This window comes from Carlito syrichta, unplaced genomic scaffold (assembly GCF_000164805.1).
Source record: "Carlito syrichta isolate Samal-C Ts95f unplaced genomic scaffold, Tarsius_syrichta-2.0.1 Scaffold315407, whole genome shotgun sequence".
Lineage (NCBI taxonomy): Eukaryota > Metazoa > Chordata > Mammalia > Primates > Tarsiidae > Carlito > Carlito syrichta.
Genome location: NW_007259503.1, coordinates 1,484,721 through 1,510,879, shown reverse-complemented (window position 1 = coordinate 1,510,879; position 26,159 = coordinate 1,484,721). Strand labels below are relative to the sequence as shown.

Below are 26,159 nucleotides of genomic sequence, written 5' to 3'. Positions count from 1 at the left end.
CTGATTTTTTGTAGAGATGAGGTCTCGCTGCCCAGGCGGGTCTCGAACCCGTGGGCTCAGACAATCCACTCACCTCAGCCTCCTAAAGGCGCGGGATTACAGGCTGAACCACCGAGCCTGGCTAAGAATTACTTCTTTTTATAGGAGCTCCCTGACCAATTAACAAGGTTCACAAATAACCATAATACAGGGTTTATGATAAAGTCCATAGGAAAACTACACTGAAGTTCTATGGAAGTTCAGAGATCAAAGGATCAGAGGCAGCTGCTTCCTCAAGATGACTTTAAAGTATCCAATAGAATTTAGTCCTAATATAGAAAGTTAAGAAAACAATTCAGGCTAAGGGAACAGCTTCAATAAAGGTATAGAATTAGAAAACCTAATTAGGGATATGTATGAAGAACAGTGAGTCATTTTTGACTGATATTTGACTTATTTCAGATAAAGTAGTATCTATGAGTTTCTAAACATTAGATTGACCAGATTCTAGAAAGTCTGAAATACTAGTCAAAAATAAAAGATATATTTTATTTTTATATTTTATTTTTCAGCTGATAGTGAAAGCCATTGAAAAGTTTTTGTGAGCTACTTCGGTCTTTGATCTCATGAGAAAGGGATTTATTTATTGATGTAGCTAAAGAATGTTGTTATCAGATAGTTTTATTTATAAAGTAGCTTTAAGGTAAAAAGCTAAGGACACTTTAGAAAAATAATTAATTTCTCAAACAGAAAGGACTGCATATAATGCCAAATGCTTTTGTTAACTAATATGATTTTCTAATTTTAGGTATCCAGAATGCTACCAGGGGGACTCTTAGTTCTTGGAGTATTTATTATTACTACTTTAGAACTAGCAAATGACTTTCAAAATGCCCTGCGCAGAGTAAGTCTGACATATTAAAAATTCTTAACAAGTTCAGAGTTACATATTATTTTTATTGATTATGAGTATATACAGTGATCCTAGACATATTGCTCTATTATACTGGGATTATACTGGGATTTATGCTGGGATTATGTTGAACTAGCTTTTTTCACCCAAGTGCTTCGATATCTTGAGGGAAATAAATGTAAATATTTATATTTTTAATCAAAACTATATATTTAAAAATTATAATTAGTTAAAGATAATTTCTGCTGGGCTCGTGGCTCAGCCTGTAATCCCGCGCTTTGGGAGACTGAGGTGAGTGGATTGCATGAGCCCACAGGTTCGAGACCCACCTGCAGGTGAGACCTCATCTCTACAATAAATCAAAAAATTAGCCGGGCGTGGTAGCGCGCGCCTGTAGTTCCAGCTACTTGGAAGGCTGAGGTGGAAGGATCACCAGAGCCCAGCAGGTCGAGGCTGCGGTGGCCGGGAGCGGCCATTGCACTCCGGTCTGGGCAACAGAGTGAGACTCCAGCTCAAAAAAAAAGATAATTTCTTAATATTATGAACCAAGCTATAATGCCTTAATAGTTTTCCTTTTGCAGCAGCAGTATTGTGTTAGACTTTCCATTTACTACCAAGTGATTGCTACAGTATTATGCTGAGATTCTTCACTTTCTGTTCAATTCTCGAGATCCTGATAGTAAAACATAAAGAAAGAACAAATACTTGTTTCTTTAAATTTCTGAACAAAGTATCTATTCTGAATCTCTTGTGTTTTTCTTTTATTCCTGTATCAGAGAATTGGGTAATGTAGTCTAAAAGTAAATATAAAAGTCCACAACTATTTTGCGCTAAACCCACATCTAAGGCAAGCACTGTGCAGCTAGCTTTCATCTCTTTTAGTGTTCAAGATCCAAATAAGCCTTCAAAGGGTATAATTTTAAGGCTGGATGGGAATTTAGGGACATTATAATTGCCTTTTTCTGCACTCACTTCTAAAAATTTTGCATTCAACTAATGTGTGTTTTTCTCTCTTTCAGCTGATATTTGCTGTGGAAAAGTCTATAAGTAGAAAAAGAATATGGAATTTTACAGAGGAGGAGGTCTTAGAACGAGTGACACTTCACATTTGCTCTTCTACAAAAAAGTATCTTTTATTTAGGTGTTTATGGTTAAAAGTATATAGTACCAAAATAATGTTCCTACAAGTTTTTTCTTCCCACTTATTTATATAATCATCCTTTAAAAGATAGGCATAGTTTTGTAAAGTTTTCTGTAAATAACACAGAATTGGAGTTAGCAATAATGATGATAATAGCCACAATGGTTGTTAATCATGTCCCAGAGTCATAGATTGAGATCTGAGACAGCAAAGACTCAGGATTCTGATTTCTTTACCAGCTATCTATCCCTGTACATCCAAGCACCAAAAATCTCTTAGAGATAAGTGCCCAAGTGACAGCTTAGGCAAAGTAGTTTTGTTATTATGTTAAAGTTTTCACCTCAATGCCTGCAGATAAAATGTGCAATTCAAACCATAGATACACCAGTTACATATAGGGCCTCCTTATCTTCTCTCTTTTGTACCTTTCTATGACGAGGTTACCTCCCAAGCAAGGAATGCCACAATCCAAGGGCCCATTAAATTAGGACTTTCAGAAAGCAGACTTTTAAAAGTGACCATTCCTGCAGAAGCTGAGCTTTTAGCATTGTTTAGCTAAAAGTTTCATGTATAAGCCATTTATTCAATAAACAGTCTCAGGCTTGATTCCATCCAAAACAGTGCTCTGTTTTGTTATGCAGAGGGTATATATGAGAAAAATTTCACAAGCTCTTCCATTCCATTCAATGCGATTAGCAGGATTTATAAATGATAGGAAATAGTTTTCAAGCACTGAAAGTATAATAGAGCAATTTATATAATTGTGTATGTATACATAATACGTATATTGGTATATACACATACATATATAAATCTTTAAATATAAAAAGTGTTATGATTTTTTAAGAACTATTGGATGGATGCATGCATTTTTTTATTATCAAGAATTATTTCTTTTTTTGGATCATTTCTGTCCTTAATTAGTAAAGAATATGTTGTCGAACTTATGATATTCATGATCCAAAGGTAAGAAAAATTACTCTTTAAAAATTTTTCTATGTTGGAAACTATTTAAAATTAAAATTCAGCTTTATATTTAATTTTTAGTAATTTTTATTGCTGTCACTTCCTATTGTCCACAATTATAGCTTTTATTTTGAAATATGATTAAATGTATTATAGATGAAGAAAACTTTTTTTTAACTGTTAAAATATCTTTTTTAAGCTTCTTCTATCTTGTTTATGTGTTTAGATTTATATGTGGGAGGCTAATAGTAAAAGTGATTGAGGACTTTTGGCAGCTGCAATGTCTGGTAAATAAGCTACCTGTATTCAGTAAAACTCAGAGTAGCATTTTGTTAAGGTACCTAAAAGTAATGTAAAAAAATAACTTTGCACTATTGTTAGCAAGGATGGGACAGAAAGAATGCCTGGCACCTAGCTGTTGCTCAGAGATTATTTGTTCCTCATCAGAATATTCAGAATTGATACTATTGATGTTCCAGGAGATGGCTAGAGGACAGGTCTTTTCAGAAATTTGAACAAGGAACTTTCTGATCCTTTCTCTGCCTTCTTCTGGGGGAGGGTAGAGGGTTGCCAAGACTGTCTAAGATATCTTGAAGAGTACTGAACTTAATGCGTGCTTAACTTTTTTATTTAGTTCTACTCTATAGTCCTTTGATCAAGAAATTTGACCTAATATGTTAGCTATCAGCTTGTATAATGTATTAGGTTTTATACTTTATGATGTATCGTTGATCCATGTACTTTACCTACCCACATCATAGTTTATTTTTTCTCCCTTCTTCACTGCTAGAGTTCAGCAAAACCAGCAGATTGGAAATATCAAAATGGATTATCAACCTCATGGCTTTCTTTAGAATGTACAGTTCACATTAATATTCACATCCCACTTTCCACTACTTCTATCAGCTATACTCTGGAGAAAAATACAAAGGTATCAGGGTGAAATGAATTTTCTATAGTGATTGCTAAATGAACAACCTGCTTTTATTTCAGTTTGTCAGTGTCATTCATTTTATAGTCCTCAAAAATTGCATTCTATTTATAAGAATGTTGTTATATGAATAACCTATTACCCCAGCCACATTAGAAATTTTTTTCTAAATAAATAAGATGCTAGTATATTTAGCATAATAGACACATATTGAATATTTGTTAATTAACATATAAGATATATTTATAAGATATATAAGTATATATAAGTAAGATAAACTGTTTGACTTTTAGATTTCTCTTGGGTCTTAGTTTTGTCTTACCTTTTCCAGTCCTTTTTGTATTTCTGTACTATTCTTTTGTTTATATATAGTTTTTCTTCTTTTTTCACATGAAGAAGTAGAACTTGCTTATTTTTTTTTCTTCAATACTGCTTTATATTATTTGCTTGAGGCTCTTTTTTCTCATGTATTTTTAAAAGATAATGGGCATTGAATTTTATTTGACTGTGGCCATGTAGTTAATAAACCTTAGTCTGTGATGTAAATTTTTTGGGGGATAACAAAATTTTTAGTGTAGGAAACTGGATTTAGATACTGGATTGCTGATACATAGAGATTTTTAATATTTCAGTGTATTAGATGGAAAAAAGTAGAGTATAGGGAGTGTATTTGAGATGGCATTATATCTGAAAGAGTTCCCTGTTGTATATCTTTTTAGAATGGACTTATACGCTGGGCCAAGCAAATAGAAAATGGTATGTATTTGATTAATGGACAAGTTAAAGATGAAGATTGCGACCTATTAGAAGGACAGGTGAGTTAAGAGAAAATCATTTTATGAACTGATTTATGCTTAAGGAAAAATAAAAGATGACTTATCTTTAATTCTTGCCTTCATGAGGTCAGGTCTTATCTAATTCTCATTTCTTAGGTCTTTTAAAGAGGGCAAATGTTTTTCTCAGAAAAATGATTAGAAGAGACTATTTCTGATATAATTAGAGTCTTGAAACCTGAAGTAGGGAGTGTCATTTGGATTCTGTCTAATCTCCAAATTGTAAACTGGTACTTATAACTGAAAGGCCACCTGTTATTTTGTGCTGTTAGTATCTTAAAGGCTATGGCCATTGTATAAGTGGGGTCCATAAGGCTTTTAAAATGGCTTTGACCTGAAGGAAGAACTTTGTTGATGTCTCCCTTTAGAGCAGGGGTCAACAAACTTTATGTAAAGAGCTAAGTACTAAATATTTTCAATTTTACAGGCCATATTGTCTCTTTTACAACTATTTATCTCTGTTGGTGTAGCATGGCAAGCAGCAGCTATAGATGATATATAAATGAGTGATCATGGTTGTGTTTCAGGTAAACTTTATTTAAAAAGACAAGCGATAGTGTGGTTTTTGGCCCAAGGCAATGGTTTGCCAGTCATTGCTTTAGAGGAATGAAAGTAGGGAATTAATGTTTTTTAAGTGTACACATTGATTGATAACAGAGAACATAAAGTAGCATCTATATAGAAAGCCAAACTAGGTAATAAGTAAGTAAAATAAGTAATTTTTTTCTAAGTTTCTTAGTATATGTATCATAGTTTCTAACTTGTCTTTTAAGTTTAATTTGTAATCTCAACAGTTTGGCTTTTTAACTTTTGTGTTTTTTCAGAAAAAATCTAGAGGAAATACTCAAGCAACTAGTCATTCTTTTGATGTCAGAGTGCTAACGCAGTTGGTAAATATTTTATAATATACTTATTTAAAATGCATTTTTTCTTAGAATAACCACAGTGAGATTATTTTTGTTTTTATGTTTATAATTAGAGGATAAAATAATTTTGGAGATGTAAGAGATTATATAAAATGTTATGTGAAAGTTATTCCCAAGGAACATTATTTTAATAAAACCTGTTTGGGTTTGTTGCCTCAAGAATATTAAAATTTTAACATCAAGTAGATAGCAATTTACAAAAGATATGCATATATGTATATATGTGTATGTGTAAAATATTTACATGTATGTAAATATTTTGGATTGTAGGTTTTGTAGATAAAGTTGCAATTCTTAACAACTTAAAAGTAAAAGATATGCATGCACACATGAGTGAAGAGTTGTCATATAATTAATTTGAAGTAGATGTATAACACCTCTGATTTATTTTTTAAAAAGTCACAAAATATTAGCAAGTTTTACATTTCTATATGGTTCTTTTAAATTACACATCTCCTCGAAAATTTAAATTTGGATATCTTGGAAATAAAAGGTTAAAGCCACTAATTATTCCTAAAAGTACATATGCCTTTGATTTTAATCCTGCTCACAATTATTCAAAAGAAGAGATAAAGGGTATAAAATAGCACATCCATGTTTGTAAAAAACTTAATTTCAGTGTTAGTACTGTATTTTGAAACAGGCAAATACTACCAGGACTTGTATTTTTTAACTGGATAGGATAGGATAGGATAGGATAGGATAGACTCAAAAGCAATTTAATTTTTAGTTTCTTCTTTCTCTGTGTTTAGCAATAGAGCATTACTAAATTGTCATTGAACTTTTGCCATTCACTATAAGCTCTCAGTTTCTTATTTCAATATCTTAAAAGTATTTTAGTGTCTTATTTTCTACCTTTGAAGTGTCCTTTGCTTTAAGATTGACTGTTCCCTACCCATATGCTCTTTACTAGTTAGTTAGGCTTATCTCTTGGTTTATTAAACAATTTGGTTAAAACTATTTTAGGGATAAAGTTGCAGTGGGGAGATATGTGGGAATATGGAGAGGCAAGTGAAAGATACTATAATTTTAATTTGTTGTAATTATATTTAATATATAGTACAATATATTTTTTGTCAATCATTCCACTGGTCACACAAGTGGAAATTTGGAAGTGACAAATATATATATAAGTAGTAAGACAGTACTTCTTGCCACTTTTCTACCATGCAAGTCTCACTGATTCTTTCTTTGCAGTGTTAAGCTTATTTTTTATTTTCCTTATTGTTCTACTGTCATTAGCCTTAGTATTATTTTACCTAGATTAGCACAGATAACTCTTGACTGGTCTCTCTTCATCTATGCGTGCTTGTCCGAAGTGATCGTTTCTCTGAAACCCTTTGTTTGTATATCTCTTGAATTATCTTTCATTTTTCTATTCTATCCTGTATTTAACCTCAGATTGTTTTTTCCAAATCACAATTTGCATTGATTCACCTTCAAATTGTTTTCAAAAAGTATTTACTGAATACGTACAAGGGTCCGACACTAATTATGTTACTCTCTTTGCTCAAAATGTCTTAATTGCTTTATATTGACTAGTTAGAGAAGTCTAATTCAAGGCTCTTTATCCTCTCAGCAAACCTTTTTGTTCTTATTTTATAACTCTTATTTTCTAGCCATATATACCTGTGCCTTTAAAATTATGTATGTTCCTGAGCCATGTGTCTTACCAGTGCCATCTTTTCTCTATCGCCCAGACTGTCAAAATTCCTTTTATACATGGAGATCTATCCCAAATCCTCTACTTGTATAAGATTGTACTGTTCTTTATAGCCAGAGGGATCTTTCCTTTTCCAAATACCATGTCAGTATCACAGAATTTCCTTTACTTGTGAACCAGTTAGATTCGGAAAGGCTGTTTGTAAGCCAGTTTATTCCTAAATCCAGGTAACCAAGAGGATTGCATGTTTGTAGAACCCAGGTATATTTTTACTAAGAAGAAATGAGTCAACCCTTATGTCCTTTAAGACTCTTTTCCTTAATATGTGTGTGTCTAGCCTTTAATAGTCTATTTTGGAAAACAATGCCCTAATTCACATATTATATATATAATATATATACATATATTATGCATATATTGTACATGTGTTATATAAGATATAAATTATTAAATGTGTGATAAGACATCATTTTTCAAAATAGAGTAGTTTCATTTACAGTAGAGATTTATGGAGAAGATAAGAGAACCTCATTACTTTTCCTCCACCCCTCCCCTTACTAATATATCAATGAACTCTACAAATGTTATAGAAGGCTTATTTCAGATATAGTATTAGACTTCTCTTATTTCTACTTGATTTGATGGTTGATTTTTTTTTTTTTTTTAGATTAAAAATATTGTTCATATAGAAAGTAAATTAGAGGGAGAGAGAAAAAGAAAATTCATCTTCCCAAGGTAGGGAAGGGGGTCAAAGCCAGGCAACATGGCCTGGCCATAGCTTGAAGAGCACATGGGCACACCATAGCTTAGCAAGGCAATGGAGGTGATGGTCTGGCAATGGCCTGACCTTTGAAATTAGTTGGTCTGTGGCAAATTTTTACCAACAAGACCTTGACCATGTTTAATTTTAAATTCTTTAAAAAGTGTATACATTACCTTAGACATTGCCTAAATTACATTAGACATTGACTGTTTATGCTCTTTCAGTTGCTTTATATTTACATTACTTCTGTTTATTCTAGTTTCACCGTTTTTTCTCATTTATTTCTTATTGCATAGGATCATAGATAATGCTTTTTACAAATTGCATGATTTGATTTTTTTTTTTAGAATTGAATCTGTTATTGAATGATTTATTTCAAGTGTTCTTAGAATATAAAACTGTTAATTTCTTGATTATTTTTTTTAATCACAATTTTTGTTTCTATTGTGATTATAAACCTCTAGTACAGGATGAGTGTCCCTTATTTGAAATACTTGGAACTAGAAGTGTTTTGGGTTTCTGATTATTCCAGATTTTATAATATTTGTGGAATACATACTAGTTGAGCATCTTTAGTCCAAAAATCTGAAATCTAATATGGTGTAATGAACATTTCCTTTGAGCATTTTGTTGATACTCAATACATTTCAAGTTTTGGAACATTTCAGATTTTCACGTTAGGGTTACTCAACCTGTAATACTTTCAGCGGTTTGATACTCTCCTTGTTTTGGCATTATTATTAAGATGATGAGATTTTAAATGTCATGAAACATCTGAAAACCAAGCAGGAGCTAACATTCCTTAGACTAAAGAGAATGGGACTGCATGATGAAAATGAGTGCTTACAACCACTAATATCATTTTCTGGAAACACGTATAGTTGACTTTTTTTTTGTTCTGAAGTTTAGCATTACGTCTAGTTTCTGAAAACTTTGAGTTGAAAGTTTATATATGAATGCATGTCTATCCATTGGTTATAATCATACCATATTTATCACATCCCACTTTGAATTTTAGTTATTTTTGTATATATTTTGTATTGTATACCTAATATCTCCTACTACATGTCTAAAAGTGCATCTTTTTATCTTCACAATTCTTATCTGAGTAATCTGCAAATAATATATTTTTAGTGACTATATTGAATGAATATTGGGATATTAGATTTATATATTAGTAAGAAAAATTTAGATGTAGTTGTGTTTAATTTTAGTGTACATTGAAAATGATCAGAAAATAATATATAACTAATAAAGAGAAATATGAAGGTCTTTAAATAATTTATGGAGAATATTTTCAAATGCTTGACTCAGTCAAAAACTTCTTCTCTTCATAAAATGGCTTATATGATACTTGAATATTTCCTATAGTTAATAATTGTTGGCTATTAGAACTTAAACAGATTTTGTGTTTCAGCTCCTGAATTCAGACCACAGATCGACAGCTATGGTCCAGGTCTGCAGTGGTTCTGTAAATCTGAAGGGTGCTGTGAAATGCAGAGCTTATATCCACAGCAATAAGCCCAAGGTTAAAGATGCCGTGCAGGTACAAGAAGGAGTATTGGTATATAAAAAAATGGAAGCATGTTAACATAGCTACTCAAAACCTAAATTTTATCTTTTTTCAGTCTCAGATTTTGTCATTATTAATTTTATTTTAACAGATAAAGGCTCAATCTGTTGGACAGTCCATATGTACCATATGATTGGTTTCAAGAAAGTGTTCTACATTTATGATTTATTAATACATTTGAAATCATTTCTTCTGAAGGAAATTGAATTTTTTAAATATTAGGAAAAGGACAGGAAGAATTATTAGGTAGTGTTTTGTAATCTATATAATTCAGAAATTTTAAAAATGATGACTGGCATTTATGTCACAGTTAATACATTTTCTGATTTGGAATACTGGCATTATTTGATGCGAAATTTTATTCATATTTTTGGTTAAAATTTATTTAGATGTGGTCTGGGCAAATTTTCCATTAAACTATAAGTGTGTTAATAAGAATATTAAATAAATGGAAATTTAAAAATGGAATGATGTATGAGTTATCTAGTGGACCCGATTATACTGGGAAGCAAATTAGAGGTTTTTTGATAATTAGATAATGTACATCTAAAGTATTTTATTTCTGATTATTTTTCCCCCCACAGGCAGTAAAGAGAGATATATTGAACACAGTTGCTGATCGTTGTGAAATACTATTTGAGGATCTACTTTTGAATGAAATGCCAGAAAAAAAAGTTATGAGTATAAAATAAGTTCTTTTTTTAACATATATTCCATTGATGTAGTCATAGAATCTCAAGATATAATAGATATGTAATCTTTTATAGCTATGTGTGTATTTTTTATAACAATATGTCATCTTTCATTATTGAATGAAAATTTTTCTGTTGCTACCCAGAAAAAAATTTTTGAATACTTCATAATAGCAAATCTGTTAACATTTAGCAATTTCAGGGAAAATTTCTTCTTAAAAGTTAATTCTGAGTGAACTTCCTCTGCCAGAATTAGTAAATTGTGTTGACATTTTAAAGCTAATATTTTTTGTTAGTATCTATGAGTTTTTCAAGAATTTAGCCATAAGCAAAATGTTATTTATTAGTGTTGAGTACTATTTAATAGATACTATTTTTATAAGCTACATTAGTTTATATACTTTTCAGCTTTTACTCTAATAGTCTTTATTAGGATTTTAAAAGACTGAGTTACAGTGTCTTACCCTTGAATAACTATTTCATCTTTTGGGAAACAAATAATTTGTACCATCTCAGTAACTTGTACTAAAAATAATTTTTTTACTCAAAAAGAAAATTAAAATATCAAGTATACTTTTTGAGGCTACACCCTTATCTTCCTATTTTTTATATTCAAATATGAGTAGATTTGTAATTCACATTTTGATATGTACATAATTGAAACATACATATTAGCTTGTTAAAGGAATATTTTTATGTTCATAGGAAAAAAGCATAACTTATCTATATAAGTAACTTCTTTTAGTACTATTGATAGCCCGTATATTAGATTTGATGGGCTAATCATGATCTTTTGTTTAAATTGCTAGTGTACTAGAATCTTGGGATTGCCAGATTTAATACTTCCCATAATTCACAATCCTGAAGTTCCATTTGCTAATAATGTATACTTTTGCGGAGACGTGAATTTGAATCTTACATGCAACATTTAGATTGAGGATTTTTTGTAGGGGAAGTATTTGGGACCTACCTGTACACGTTGTCAGTCAGGTAGCAGTCTCATCTTGGTATAGCTTTGTTTTTGTCACTTTACTTTCAGTGTGTGGTAACTCTTATGGTGTAAATCATTACTTCACTGAGCAGCAGTATATATACTATAGCTGAATTGTGAATTTTAATATTTTCAGTGGGATGGAGATGTATCCACTGTTAATAAGGATCAACCTTATCAGACGTATTAGTATACTCCTTTCCGTTTAAAAATGCCTTATAAAATGGTATTATGTCATTGTCCTGGTATTATTTTATATTGAGTTTATATCTGAAAGACATAAATATATATTTTAAACTTTAGTAACAGGATAATCATTCCAGCAACATATTTGTTGATTAAAGATATCAATATAATAGAATAAATTATGTGTAATAGTAAAAATAAATGTAAATTCTGAAGTTGAACTTATATACAGTAAATTGTTAGATTTTTGTCCTCATTGCACTGAGCTTATATTTCTTATATAGGTAAGATCTCTTAGGTACTATAATATGGTGAAATTTAGAAAGTATTCCATGAAATTAACTTAAATAGAATATTTTGCAAGCATAAGGAAGTCTCCAAAAGGCATATTAACTTTGCTTTCTTAATCTTTAAGGTAAGCATAGTCTTTTAATTCTGGCTGTCCAAGTAAAAGAACTCAATATTTCAGTGACAGCAAAAAATAAAGTAAAATAAAATAAAAAAATACGAGAATGCCAATCAATCCTTTTACTTATGGTGATATTCCTCTTCTTTGATTCCCTTTAATATGTATCCTAAGCTTTCTTCATTATTCACTATGAGCATCATTCAATTGTTCCCAGCTCAGTAAATGGTAAATAGGTCTCAGTAAATGACCTACTCATTGTGAAAATGTAGGTCGTCAGTTGTGAAATCTCTTACCTTCTTTCATCCTTGCTTCAAGCATCCGTCTGTTCCACTTGTCCTTTCAGAACATATGTAATCTTCTTTGCCTGTGTCCATGATCCACCCTCTTAATGGCACTTCTCATCCCTTTGTGAAGATGTCTGCTTATCCTTTAAGATCCAGCTCTGGTATCACTTGATCTAAAAAAAATTCTTTAATACTTCTGTATGAGCTAGGATCCCATTTTTAACCAGTAGAAACCCAATTCTTGTCATATTGGTGTAAATTGTAACATTTTAATCTCTGCTTTGAACTTAAATACTGCTGAACTAAGTAATCTGCCATGGGGATATTCCTTACAGATTCTTCTTTGAGACGTATCTTTTCAAAAAGATTTCTCCTCCTGTTTTTAACGTCAGACTAACTAGAAAACTTGGTCTTATTTAGATACTAAAGTGCTAATTTAACATTTTAATTTGAAAGTTATAAATGCTTTCTCTTTTTTAATGAGTTACTTAGATTTATTGTAACCAGTTCTTTAATATTTGGTTTTATAGCATATTATTTTTTCAGACAAACCTAGAATTATAGTTTGAAATGGCTTTAAAATTCTGCATCCCAGTTGCACATACAAATAATAGTAATCTTTGAAAGTTTTTACTTAATCTGCTTCAGCTAACTGTGGCCCAAAATAAAATTACAAATTTCCAACTTTAATGTGTAGACAATTTGTATGCTACAACACAAATTGCAGTAATGTAATCCTACAGCTAGGAGGCAACCTGGTCAAAAAGTAAAATTGTTTTCTCAGTTCTCATATGCAAACAAGATAATGTTCAAAATCTGGAAGAAACATGCAATTTCAGTCATAGTCTTTTCCATCACATTTTCCAAATGCCATTGTTTATCATATTCTGTTTGTGATTATGTAAAGTTACCACTAGTTTCCTGGCAAGGATGTATGGGTTACTATTAAAGTGAGACCTAGTTTTCTACGTGATCTTTATGTTGGTAGCTTTTAAATCATATCTGTTGCTGAAAGAGGTCATTCTTTACACAAAATTTATATCTTTGTGGTAGTTCAGTAAAATCATAGTGTTGAACTAAAAAGTAATACGTATTTATGTGAACCTGTTAAATCTTTATGTTAGAAATTGGAGGAAATAATATGTTCCAGTTTGTAATCATTCAAAGAGGAATGAACCCTAATTATTTATTATTTATCCAGGTATAGATTTTTTTTTCTAAAAATGATTAGGCTGTTTACAAAGAGGTATTATAACAAGAGAAAAATAAATAGAACTTTAATAATAAATAAATGGAAGATAAAGAAAGCAAGATGGGGTTGGTAGTGAGATTAGTACTCAAAATGTATGTCTTGATGTTCTAAACATGCTTGTAATAGGAAGGGGGCTACATCTAGTACAATAAAGTCAATAGGAAGTTAGAATGAAAATGTATACTATGATATCTTTGCACTTAATGTAAGGTGGGACACTTATTGGTCTCCAAACTTGCATGAAGAAGGGAAAAATCAACTGTAAAATTTAGAGTGCTTACAAGGTTAAAACAAACAAGAAGTACAGTTTCTAAGACCAAGGACAAATTTCCCTTTTGAATGCTCCTTCATAAAACAGTAGGTCATGCAAGAATGTGTAATCGACTACATCTTTATAGTGAAGGTAGTGATAATTTTATAAGTATTATAGGCAAAGGCCACAGGTATTAAGGTAAAGCAGAATTCAGGAGGAGCAATTTTGTGCCAGAATGATTAGAAAATGAAAAAGCATTGATCTCTTAAGCATTTCTGTTAGATGTTTTTGTGTACTTCTAAAATGTATTTCACTGATACCAGTGACAGATCTATCTAAATGTTGATGATACTCTTTCTCCTTTTAGATTCTACAAAAGAGTTCCATATCCTTCCTCACCGAGTTTTTGTCCCCATTCCTGGATCCACTGTAATGTTATGTGATTATAAATTTGGTGATGAGTCAGCAGAAGAAATCCGAGACCATTTTATAGAGATGTTTGATCATATGATTCAAATAGAAGATTTGGAAATTGCAGAGGAAATAAACACAGGTAATTACATGATGTTATTTAAGAATCTGATTAGACTATAGCTAAGATTACCCACAAGACATCTAATTTAAATATGTCTTTAGATTTCTTTAAAGCTGGTTCTGTTTGATACTGCAAAATATTAACTGAGGCATTTGAAAGAATATCTGTTTAATTGCCATATATATATGTGTATATATATATATATAGACATGTAGTGAGTGCTTTCCTGGGAAATTACACCAAAATTTAAGACACTTAAAGCCTAGCAAGTTGGTCTTCATAAAATAAGTTCAGCCTTAAATAGGTAGAGTTGTAACTCATTTAATATAAAAGTTTCTATAAATCCATATTCTTATTTGGTAAAGTGTCATATAAAGTTTTTTTTAAAAACTCCTTATTTTTACCTTTCTTTCCATATTCCCTTCATATAATTGGGACACTAAACTGAAATAAAGGGGCAGTTCCAAAAATTAGATTAAGTTTTTTTTTTTAACAGCATGGATTTGCCATATTGTCCAATTATGCAACACATTTTCTTTGTCTAGCTATCACTTTCACGTTTGACCTTACACTTTGAATGGCTGTTTTGTTTTGCTTTGCTTTTTTTGTTTCTAGTGAGTGAAGGATAGAAAACATGTCTATAAATGAATATGTAAGTATAAGATAATCTTACTGAAACATTTAAAAAAGAGATCAACGTAATTATTTATAAATATCAGAAAATATTGGGTAGATAGCTATTTATTTATCATTCTTACGACTTATGATATCTTAGTAGAAGATTTTTAGGTTCCTTTAGGATATGAGTATGAAATTTGAATATAGCAATTTTTTAAGTTTCTTTTCTGATTTCTTATTTATTCTCCTTTGCAAAACTAATTCCTGCTCCCCTTAGGAGTAGTGTTTAATTAAGAATGCACTTGAGATCATATTTCATGAAGTAAATATTTTATTGAGAATTTCAAATATTTCAATAGACTGCCTCAAGGAAGTGGAGACCACCAGGTTTGAGTTTTTTCATTGACTTCAGGTTAGAATTGATCTATGATGTAGGCAGTAAGTTTGTTTTAATTGGGAAAAACTATTATAAATTGCTCAATAACTGATGCTAAAAAACAGCTGTATTTTAATCCCATGAGAACTAATATTTTTAAAGGTATAACTGCAGCATATTCTCTAGCAGATGGAAAGTATCCTATTTTTTGAAAGTAACTGATAAAAAATGTTTACTACTTTTCAATGAAATCTCAGATTAGTGACTGTGTTATCTCTGCCAGCCAAACATAGAATCATGGGGGCTGGGATTTGTGTTTGCTTCATTCACTTCTCTGTCACTACTGCCCAATAATAGTTTTTCAGCCATTCTATTGTTGATAATTTGAATGAATTTTATAATGTTGGTAGGTACATTAAAGTCAACCTAATTTATAACCTCTTTCTGATAATACTGAAATCTATATCTCTAGTAGCTGGGTATGTACAGTCTGTTCTTTCTTATTCTAAGTACCAATCTGCCTCCCTGTAGCCTACACTTTGTTCAGTAATAGGGAGCAAAAGACATGAGTACTGACTACTGCCTTATTAAGACCATGCTTTAAATTCGAGGGCAGCTATCATGTTCTAAATATTTCAAGGCCAGATATTTGCACATAACTCTTAACTGTTCTCTTTATTATAGTTTCCAGACCACATTTTTTCTTACCACCTTGTTTGCCTTCCTCTAGATTAGGAATTTTTAACCTGTGATACCCCAAATCCTTGGGGTTAAAGCTGACTTTTAGAAGATCCACAAACCACTTGAAAGTAATTGCATAATTTCTTTCTGAGGAAAAGATCTACAGTTTTCAAAGAGTCAGTGACCTGAGAAAAATTAAAAGTTACTTCTTTAAATTTACTCTGATTTGCCTTTTTGAAATATTACCCTGAATTGAACCTTACTCTAAAAATACTATCAACCATTATTTATATAGAACCTATTATCTGCCAGGTACTGTTTTAAGAGCTTTATAAATATTAAATTACTGAATCTTTATAACAATACTGATACTATTATCAATCTTGTTTTTCAGATGAAAGAATTAAATCTTAAAAACATTAAGTGACTTTTCCAGGGTTATATTGCTAGTAGTGGTGGAGCTAGAATTTAGACTTAGAGAGTTTAGTTCTAGACTCTGTTTTTTTTCCTAACAATTTTGTTTTACTGCCTTTCTGTGGAACCTAACCCATGCAGACTACAGTATTATCAATTTCCATGATCTAGATCCTTATGTTAGCTGGCCTTCTTCATTCTGTCCCTTTAAACATTTTTAGACATCAATGAATGATGCTACATTTTTCTGGTTTAATTTCATCTAGATTACGTCAATATAATTTCTCACTTGTTGACTAGCATCTTGGATCTGTTATCATATATGTTTCATATATATGGTTTCATATATGTATCATTTAGTGGGTATCACATTCTTAAACTAAGAATGATTAAAGGCATGATTGAACACAAAACTTGCCCCATTTACAAGTTATTTTAAAAATCAAATATAAGAGTAGGAAGAGGGAGAGATTTCATTTAGATTTTTTGACTCATTTGTCTTAAAACATATTTGTAACTTACTGTAATTAATATCATGTTTTATTTTAGACATAAATGTATAGACTAGTTTATATTATTCAATGATTTTTAAGTTATAATTTAAAAAATAACTAATAACAGGTAGTAATCTCAGTTAATAACAGAGGTCAATGTTCTTTTTTTATGCTACGAAGACACTAAAGTGTAAGTAGCTTCTACCACTGTAATATATTCTTGAGGGGTGACTTTAGCAATCTTGCATGATACCCTCCCCAGAACCCAATACATTCAAACCCTTATGAAACCATTATATATGCATTTTAGCAATCATTTTTTAAATTTTTCCTATGGGAAGGGACATTGTCTCTCTTGTTTACTGTTGTATTTCTAGCCCTTTAATAAGAACCTAGCCTTAACGCATTGTAGATACTCAGTAAATATTTGTTGACTGAACAAATTACTGATTTTATCAGTCCTAGGGATTGAGGTCCAAAGAATAACAAAATGCTGGTCCTATCTTCAAAGCACTAAATAGAATTCTTTTTTTCAAAATCAGTGTAGATACTAACTTTTCACTAACTTTTATGTGCTTAGACAGGGTCAACTCCAGTAAACGTTCTTGTAGTTTCCTGCTCTGTGCTGTTCTTTTATATTACTTTGCATACTTGTAATTACTTAAATCATCATTTGCACATTTAATGTTAATCTTCACATTAGATTGTAAGATCTTTGAGAGTAATTAGGTAGAATATTTATTTCTTTATCTGGGCTCTGTGCCTAAAACATAGTAGGTGTTCATAAGTATTTATTACTAAATGAGTAATACTAAATACATGATTTTTAAGAAATCACATTTTTTTCACACTTATTTTATGCCTGAAAAATTATAAGCTTCTACCTAGCCAGATATAAGATTTTTCAGGTTTGTATAGGGTCCAGAATTGAACATGATGAGAGTTTAAAAAGGATATAATAGTCATAACTCTATGGCTCAGTAGTTAAGAATATTTAAAGAGGTGTAGAACATTTAAAAGATGTGAAAATATGTAGCACTTATTGTTGCCCCAGAAATATTAATCTACTTTACAGCATTTAGTATGTCTTTTCATCACATATTTATTAAGCATTTGCTCTGTGCAAGGCTATATAATAGGTACAAATCAATAGCTGAATTCCTTTTCTTGAGAAAATTATCTCAAGAAGCCTATGGTCTTATTTGGAAGATAGAAAGTGTATGTATGATTAACTATATAGAGAATATAATCAGGTCCTAAGAGTACTTAAGAACTGATCAAGATTAGTGATCAGAATTTTAGTGTCATAAGTGATTTGGTTAATAATTCAATCAGAAAAAAAAACCTCAGTTTTAACTATTAGGAATAGCCTGTAGTCTACAGTAACAAAATTTCATCATTAGTATTTCAAGATTTTAGTAGTCGGGCTTGGTGGCTCAGCCTGTAATCCCGCGCCTTTGGGAGGCTGAGGTAAGTGGATTGCCTGAGCCCGCGGGTTCGAGACCTGCCTGGGCAACTTGGCGAGACCTCATCTCTACAATAAATCAAAAATCAGCTGGGCGTGGTAGCGCGTGCCTGTAGTTCCGGCTACTTGGAAGGCTGAGGCGGAAGGATTGCCGGAGCCCAGCAGGTCGAGGCTGCAGCGGCCACTGCACTCCAGTCTGGGTGACAGAGTGAGACTCCAACCAAAAAAAAAAAAAAAAAAAGATTATAGTCTATTCTTTCCCTCTTTTCATTGTTTATTATTACAGGTTGAATATTCCTAATCTGAAAATTCCAAATTCAAAATGCTCCAAAATTCAGAATTTATTGGATGCTGACATAATTCTCAAAGGAAATGTTCCTTGGAGCGTTTTTGATTTCAGATTGGGGTAATGAGCTGATGTACTGCAAATATTCCAAAATTCGAAAAAATCTGAAACACTGATGCTGCCAAGTGTTTTGGAGAAGGGATACTCAACCTGTACTACTTTCATATTTCACTTAAACTGAATGTACACACCAGATTTTTAAGTTGATGCTGTACAATATACAGTAGATAATCTCAATTATATTAACAGTCCCATATCTTGAAATAAAAGATTTATTTTTAGCTTCAAAGCAATGTATTTCTTATCCATTATTGTCAGATATAAATGCTATTCCCTAATGGTCTTTATCACTTACATGCTCAGTAAATATATTTTAATCCTGTTTCTCAACTTTCTCTCAGTAAGCTTTGTTATTATCATTGTTTGTACCTTGTTAAATATTGGCATGAACCAATAAATAGGAAGTATTTTAAAATTTATTTTAAATACTACATAATATATAAATACCAATCCATATGTCTGTTTTTGTGGATTTTAATTTTCAGAAACTTAGTTATATGCATCACACTGTATTTAAAAATTATTTACTGTCTATATTTCTCTTTTCTATGCTGGCAGTCTAGTGTAGAGATGGATTAACTGAATAGGAGGAGTTTAATATTACAAGAACAAAGAAAACAAAACTGCAATTTGGAAAGTTTAGGTGTGTATATTTATATGTATGCTGTATCAAATTCATGGTTTCTAGATGGCATTATACATTGTTCTAATATTGTATAATATATTGAAGATACTACTTCAGTATGATAGGTATGATTCTTTCAGGACTCTGTCCTGCTTTGAAACTTTAAGCAAATCTCAACTGAGTGATTGAATGATTACTACTATTTATTAATTGCTTATTATGTATTAGTCGCCAGGATTCTAGAGATAAAATATATAGTCCTGACTCTGAAGAAGGCTTCTATACCGTGGGAAATAAGGAGAAATGGGATATTCCAATATAAGGTTATTAGATCTATATATAGAAACACTTACCAGAGGCACTGTCTCTGTACTTAGGGTAAACTTCTCAGAGCAGGTGGTTAAGTTGATTTTAAAGGATGAGTACAAGTAAAAGTAACTAGGCTTTTAAGGAATTGAACACTAATATGAGATGTTTTGTAGCTAAGAGTATGGTTTGTCTAGAATTATATTATTAGCTTTGCTTCATCAAGTGCTTTATAAACTAGAAAGAATAATCTAGTAATTCTATATGTATAATAGAGAAAAGATTCTCAAAAAGTAGAATAGGATAAAAACATAAATTTTAATGAAAAATTAAGTGCTTTTACATAAACATCCTATTGTTTTAGAATTATATTCACTTATTTATTTACTCATTAATTCATTCATTGATTCATTTACTCAAAGATATTAGATGCTATGATTTTACCAAGCTGGTGTTTTAGCTTGAGTACAGGTTTGTCACTTACAGATGTAGAACCTTAAACACGTCCCCTCGGGATAGGGGGGATTATTTTTTTATTTTTTTTTTAAGTGGAAGTCTCACTCTGTTACCCAGACTGGAGTGCCATGGCCACTCCCAGCCACTGCAGCCTTGACCTGCTGGGCTCCGGCGATCCTTCCACCTCAGCCTTCCAAGTAGCTGGAACTACAGGCGCACGCTACCATGCCTGGCTAATTTTTGATTTATTGTAGAGATGAGGTCTCGTCAAGTTGCCCAGGCAGGTCTCGAACCCGCGGGCTCAGGCAATCCAAGGGGGGATTATATTAATGAATTACTTTTAGACTTTTAAATAATGAACCTCTGAATTATAGTGAAAAACGTTGATTTCAAAGTGTGAAAGTAATATTTTGTAATATGCATAGGTTTTCCTAAATATTTTAAATTAGGGTTTTTATATAAAATAAATCATAAAACATGAAGTTCAAATGGTGAAATTTAAAAATTGAAATAAGTTACTATGCATTTATGAATAGTAAACTTGTAAGTATTTGACTTTATTTTCTAAATATTTGACATTAGAGATTGTGTTATCCCTAATCTGAAATCCCGAATGTTTCAAAACCCAAAACTTTTGAACACCAACATGATGCTCGATTTCAGATTAGGATGCCCAACAGTTACATTGCAAATGTTCCAAAATCCAGAAAAAATCTGAAATCCAAAACATATCTGGTCTTGGGTATTAATTCAATCAACTTGTATTATACACTTGATTATTGCTCATTTCTGTTTATAATATAGTTGCCAAGTAGTTGCTATGTTTAAAATACATATTTTGTCAAGTAAGTATCTTAAAATAACATACTTTAAATGACTTAAGAGATGAAGAACAGTTTGTCAAAATGACTCACTTAAGGTGAGGGATAACTATGGCTTTAAAATTTCTTAGATGTGTTAGTCATCTTCTAGTAGATATTTATTTAATAATTTAGATGTACTTTTTCTACAGCATCAGTTAAAAAAAATTTGGAGAAGCATCTTTAAAAATCTGGGAAAAATTATTTTTGCCAATGTAGTTTTGATATCAGAGCTGAAATTAATTTTTGTTATTTGGTTAAAGATTGATAGTTTAATTATTTAAAAAATGAATAATACTAAAGATGTCATTTTATGACTACCTACATGGCTGACTGTAGTGTTACATCATTAATTTAGGATTTAGGATAGGAATAAAGGCAAACAACTAAGGAGTTCAAGTCCTAACATTTCGTTTTAAGCTTCTAAATAATCCTGCCTGCCTTTCAGCAGCTTAGAATGAAATCTGGACAGGTCTGCAATTTTGCATGCATTCACCATGGCCCTCATTTTTTTCTTTTATTGACAGTTGCTCAAGAAGAATACTTACATGATAAACTTGAGATATTTCCGAATTTAAAATTACTTGGTTTTAAGAAATAGTTGAGATCTAATGTCTTAATGAATCACTGCACTATTTGCATTTACGTTTCAGATAGTATAATGAAATATTGGTGAAATGGCATCATGTCTGAAATTTGTATTAAGGCCTCCACCAAAAGTAAACAAACAAATAAATTGTTGTGATAAGGCCTTATTTATACTTGAAAAACATTTTGCTTTGGTAAAATTATCTTGAATTTGTATCAGATTGCATGATTCTGTATGACAGATTTTAAAATGATTGTAGAACAGTGGACTGTCTTTTATAGAAATAAATTATGCAAGTGACTTGACCAATTAGAGCATGATCCTCATATATCAATTCAATATTAAATGTATAAGTAATATATTATGACAACTAAAACAATTTTTGTGCTCTTTGTATATAAGTATCTAAGCTTAAAATGTTCATATCAAATTAAAATTCATACTTCATTCATTGTTTTATTTGTTATCTGGTATAAGGATTTTATTGGCTCAAATATGGAAAAAAACTTTAGCAAATATATTTGCTAACAGAAGAGTCAGAGTCTTTTTTTTAACATGAATATAATTATCTTTTCTTTTTTTCAGTTATTTTTATGCTGTATTTTTGTTTGTATTTATTTTATTATGTTTGTATGTTATCCTGTGAGCCTGTGCTAATATATTGGGATTCAAAGAATCTATAAGAATATTTTAAATTCAAACAATAGACTATTTTACTTTAAATTTATACTGTGATACTTACTATCTCTCACTCTGTAGTTTTCTTCATTTTTGTAAATAAAGGGATCAATCTGAGCTAGTTGCTCTCAAATGTAGTTCCCTGGGAGAGTTTGATAGAGCAGTACTCTTATCACATCTAGAAAGGAGGAAGGGAGCTGGTTGACTCCAGGACTCCTCTGTTCCTGCTTCAAGCTGGCTGGTACTACTACTTTCGTCTTTTCTACACACTGAGATTCCTGTCAGACTACATTTTAATATGATTCTTCAACACTGGGGGAAAAAATTGAAAACCACCAGCCTATGTAATCTCTAAGGAAGTGATCAGTTCAAAAACTTTGATTTAGTGTTAAATAAATTCAGATGGACCAACCTACATAAATGGCTGTCAGCATAATGAAGTAGAAAGAGAACTTATGTTCAAATACTCAGATTGTTTGTGATCCTCAAATATGTACTTAACCTCCCAGGTTTTGATTTTCATCTGTAAAATGTGGTAATATCCTTGCCCTGTTTAATATTCAGAGTTGTCAGCCGGGCTTGGTGGCTCAGCCTGTAATCCCGCGCCTTGGGAGGCTGAGGTGAGTGGAATGCCTGAGCCCGCGGGTTCGAGACCCGCCTGGGCAACTTGGCGAGACCTCATCTCTACAATAAATCAAAATTAGCCGGGTGTGGTAGTGCACGCCTGTAGTTCCAGCTACTTGGAAGGCTAAGGCGGAAGGATCACCGGAGCCCAGCAGGTTGAGGCTTCGGTGGCTGGTGCACTCCAGTCTGGGTGACAGAGTGAGACTCCAACTAAAAAAAAATTCAGAGTTGTCTTAAGGTCAAATTTCTGATCATATTGCTTATATGTTTCAAATTTCAAGGTAGGTCTATAGTTACCAAACTTTTTCTGTGTAAGGCCAAATAGCAAATATTTTAGGTTTTGTGGGCCACACCAAATCTCTTTCGCATATTCTTTTTTGTACAGTCCTTTTTAAAAAATATAAAAATCTATTCTGAGCATGAGAGCTATACAAAAATAGGTTATGGACCAGATTTGTTTTTATTGGCCAGATTTCTAGTTTCGTTATTAACACATAATTATTTGAAATTATTATTTGCTAAAACCACCAATAAGAATGATACAAGTTAATTTCAAATAAGAGTGAAGTTTCCCCTGCTACTATCTGGTTTGATTTTTGTTGTCATTTTTTCTTTAATACCATATAATGAACAAATTCTAATTTGTGGGAATCATTCGGAACTCGCTGTGTGGACCTCTGGCTTACACCAAGTGTTTTGAAGTGTCAGTTTGACATATATTCCATTAAATTTAATTCACCTACATTTGGTAATGAACAAATTCATCATGTTCTAAAAACGACAAGCACAAGGAAAATGGTGTTCATAGTATGTATTTTAAAAGATTGCATATTTTTTAAAAATTCAAATTTAAAATGATAGTTCTCATCTTATGTAGGATTTATTATTATTATACTCTTGCAGCCTATGTGAGTTCCTCTATCAATAGTCAATCTCCATTGGACGATATAGATGATGAACAACCAAAACAACCAATTAAAACTACAATAGTATTGAAAATGCAGCAAAACATAGGTACTTTATTTATTTTATAACATTGAAAAGATAATATTTGGATTTAAGTTTTCTTGTTACTTTAAAGTTATTTTCATTTCATTTTGCTTCCTTAAAAATGCTAAATGCAGCAGTATTTATTGAGTGTTACAGAAGTTGTGATGCCCTGGAGATAAAAAGATTTATAAAGAATGCATTGTCATCTAAGTGTCCTCAAAGATCACATACATTATTAATGTTTTTAGTATTTTTAGAAGAAAAACATGTAGAGTTTTAGGAATCAATTAGTATAGTAAGGCCAATGTTTTCCAAACTGGTATTCCTAGAATTACTATTACAGGAGATTTTGATATGTGTTCTATAAAAAGAAAAACAGGCATATTCAAGCCTGGAAATTTATAATGTACATTTGTGTCTTAAAGGCCCCAAGAAGTGCAGAAGTCGCTTTAACGTTTTTCAGACTTTTTGAACAAGAACATGTAGACTATTGTCTATAATGGAATAACAGTTTGAGAAATGTTATGCATTAGGATTTTTGACTGAGTTAGGGTAAGATTTAGCTGTAGTTCTTGTCACTCGTTAGATAACCTTAACTAAAGTTTTTGACGCATGTGCAGGTGTGTCTATCTGGACTACTGTGTTCAGTTTCTTTTTTAAAATTTAATATAATCAGAAAAAAAATAAAGTTACTAACCCAGACTTACTAATTCTTAGATTTTATAATGGTAGAACATGGACTTCTGTGGTTTCCATAGCTACACAAATGACTTTGCATTGTAATGGCTGAGAACCACAGCTTGTTGGAGTTGTCTTTTTGGTTTAAGCTAAGTAGCGTAAGACAGCTGTTACTCTAATATAAATATAGAAGGCTGTTAAAGTGTTTGTTAGTTTTTCTGTTAGATACGACTATGTGCCATACGGGTGCAGGAGAGACACTTTGACATTTGCGGTCTAATTTTTTAAATTACTGCTTTATTTTCCTCTGACACTTTGCTGGCTTTTAGTACAAACGTGTGTGTATGTCTAGTGTGTGTGTGTGTGTGTGTGTGTGTGTGTGTGTGTGTGTGTGTGTGTGTGTGTGTTTTGTTTTTTAGGCTCATCAGTTACTCACATTTCAGAGTCTAGGATTAGTTAAGCCTTTCTGTTTTTAATGTGTTTTGTTTGTTTTGCTTTTAGGTACGATTGCAGCATTTGCGGTTGCATTGCTTGCCGCAGGTATTTCCTTTCATTACTTCAGTGATTAGAGTGAGGCACAAAAAGTTTCCTGATCATCCAGAGAACATTGGCCAACAAATATGAATAATAAAGATGTAAACAACCATCTGCATTTAAGACAATAGCAATCAGATCTGCTGCCGTAATGCCTATTAAGTGTGTTTCTGACTAAAATGAAATCACCAACTGCCTTGTTTAACCTGCTTTATACTATAGGTGGTCCAGCTTTTCAAAAATAAAGTTATGTATCTAGATGGAAGTTGTATGTAACAAATCATTATTATCTATTTTTTAAAAGGTTCAAAATGATGAAATAATATACAATTTACTAATCTGTCCTACTTACATTAATCAGGACATTAAAAGTTTGAACAATCAGTGCTGACTTAATATGTTAGTGTAGAACGTCAGTCGAAATTTCCACCAGATGGGACAACCACCTTGGGATAAAGCTCATCCTCTGGAACCTTTTTAATATACTCTCTGCTTCAGTATACTTTGTGTTTTGTTCTGATCAAGGGGAAGGAAACCATTTCAGAGAGGTTTGAATCAGGAAATAATGACATAAATCGTGTACTTTCTCAGGTTACTATACCATAACTGTTTTAATATATTTAATATATAAAATAAAATGTTTGCTTCCAGCAGTATATTAGTCTAGGTATTGTAAAACATCTGTGTCCTGAATAAAATCTACTTTTGAATAGGCTCAAAGAAAGTAGGTGAAAACTCTAAGAACTACACATCTCTTTTTCTTCCTCCACAAAAATGAACACATTTAAAGTTGGAAATCATGAATATTTTATTAATCATACAGGTGTACTGCTGTTGCCTATATGACAGATACCAATAGCAGTACAGCCTTATGCAGTTTGCTTCAAACTGGAAACGAGAGATTTGAATCTGAGAGCCAGCTCTAGCCAGGACCGTTGAAGAACTTTAAGTGGTTCTCAGTAGTACTCCAGCTCTTAGGAGAAGCAAGGGAGAAACATTTCTAATGTAGGTTCACGATTCCCATAGTTTATGATTGCATAATATTTCATGAGTGTAGATCACTAAGCACAAGTTG

The 26,159-nt window shown here is 31.6% G+C and overlaps 1 protein-coding gene across 2 annotated transcripts in view; it reads left to right on the top strand.

Annotated features, from left to right (window-relative positions):
• CUNH1orf27 (chromosome unknown C1orf27 homolog) overlaps positions 1 to 25,349 on the top strand; it is a 32,258-nt gene extending 6,909 nt beyond the window's left edge. Inside the window, exons 4-14 of one of the 2 annotated variants that reach the window (XM_008072780.2) lie at positions 788 to 883; positions 1,912 to 2,018; positions 2,963 to 2,999; positions 3,790 to 3,930; positions 4,650 to 4,745; positions 5,588 to 5,653; positions 9,533 to 9,661; positions 10,273 to 10,363; positions 14,123 to 14,308; positions 23,786 to 23,896; positions 25,052 to 25,349. In XM_008072780.2, the coding sequence (XP_008070971.1) occupies positions 788 to 883; positions 1,912 to 2,018; positions 2,963 to 2,999; positions 3,790 to 3,930; positions 4,650 to 4,745; positions 5,588 to 5,653; positions 9,533 to 9,661; positions 10,273 to 10,363; positions 14,123 to 14,308; positions 23,786 to 23,896; positions 25,052 to 25,119 (1,128 nt within the window). In that variant the 3' untranslated portion in view covers positions 25,120 to 25,349. Of the gene's footprint in view, positions 1 to 787; positions 884 to 1,911; positions 2,019 to 2,962; positions 3,000 to 3,789; positions 3,931 to 4,649; positions 4,746 to 5,587; positions 5,654 to 9,532; positions 9,662 to 10,272; positions 10,370 to 14,122; positions 14,309 to 23,785; positions 23,897 to 25,051 lie in introns of both variants that reach the window. The other variant, XM_021706306.1, reaches the window with a different exon arrangement.
• The last annotated feature ends 810 nt before the right edge of the window (positions 25,350 to 26,159 follow it).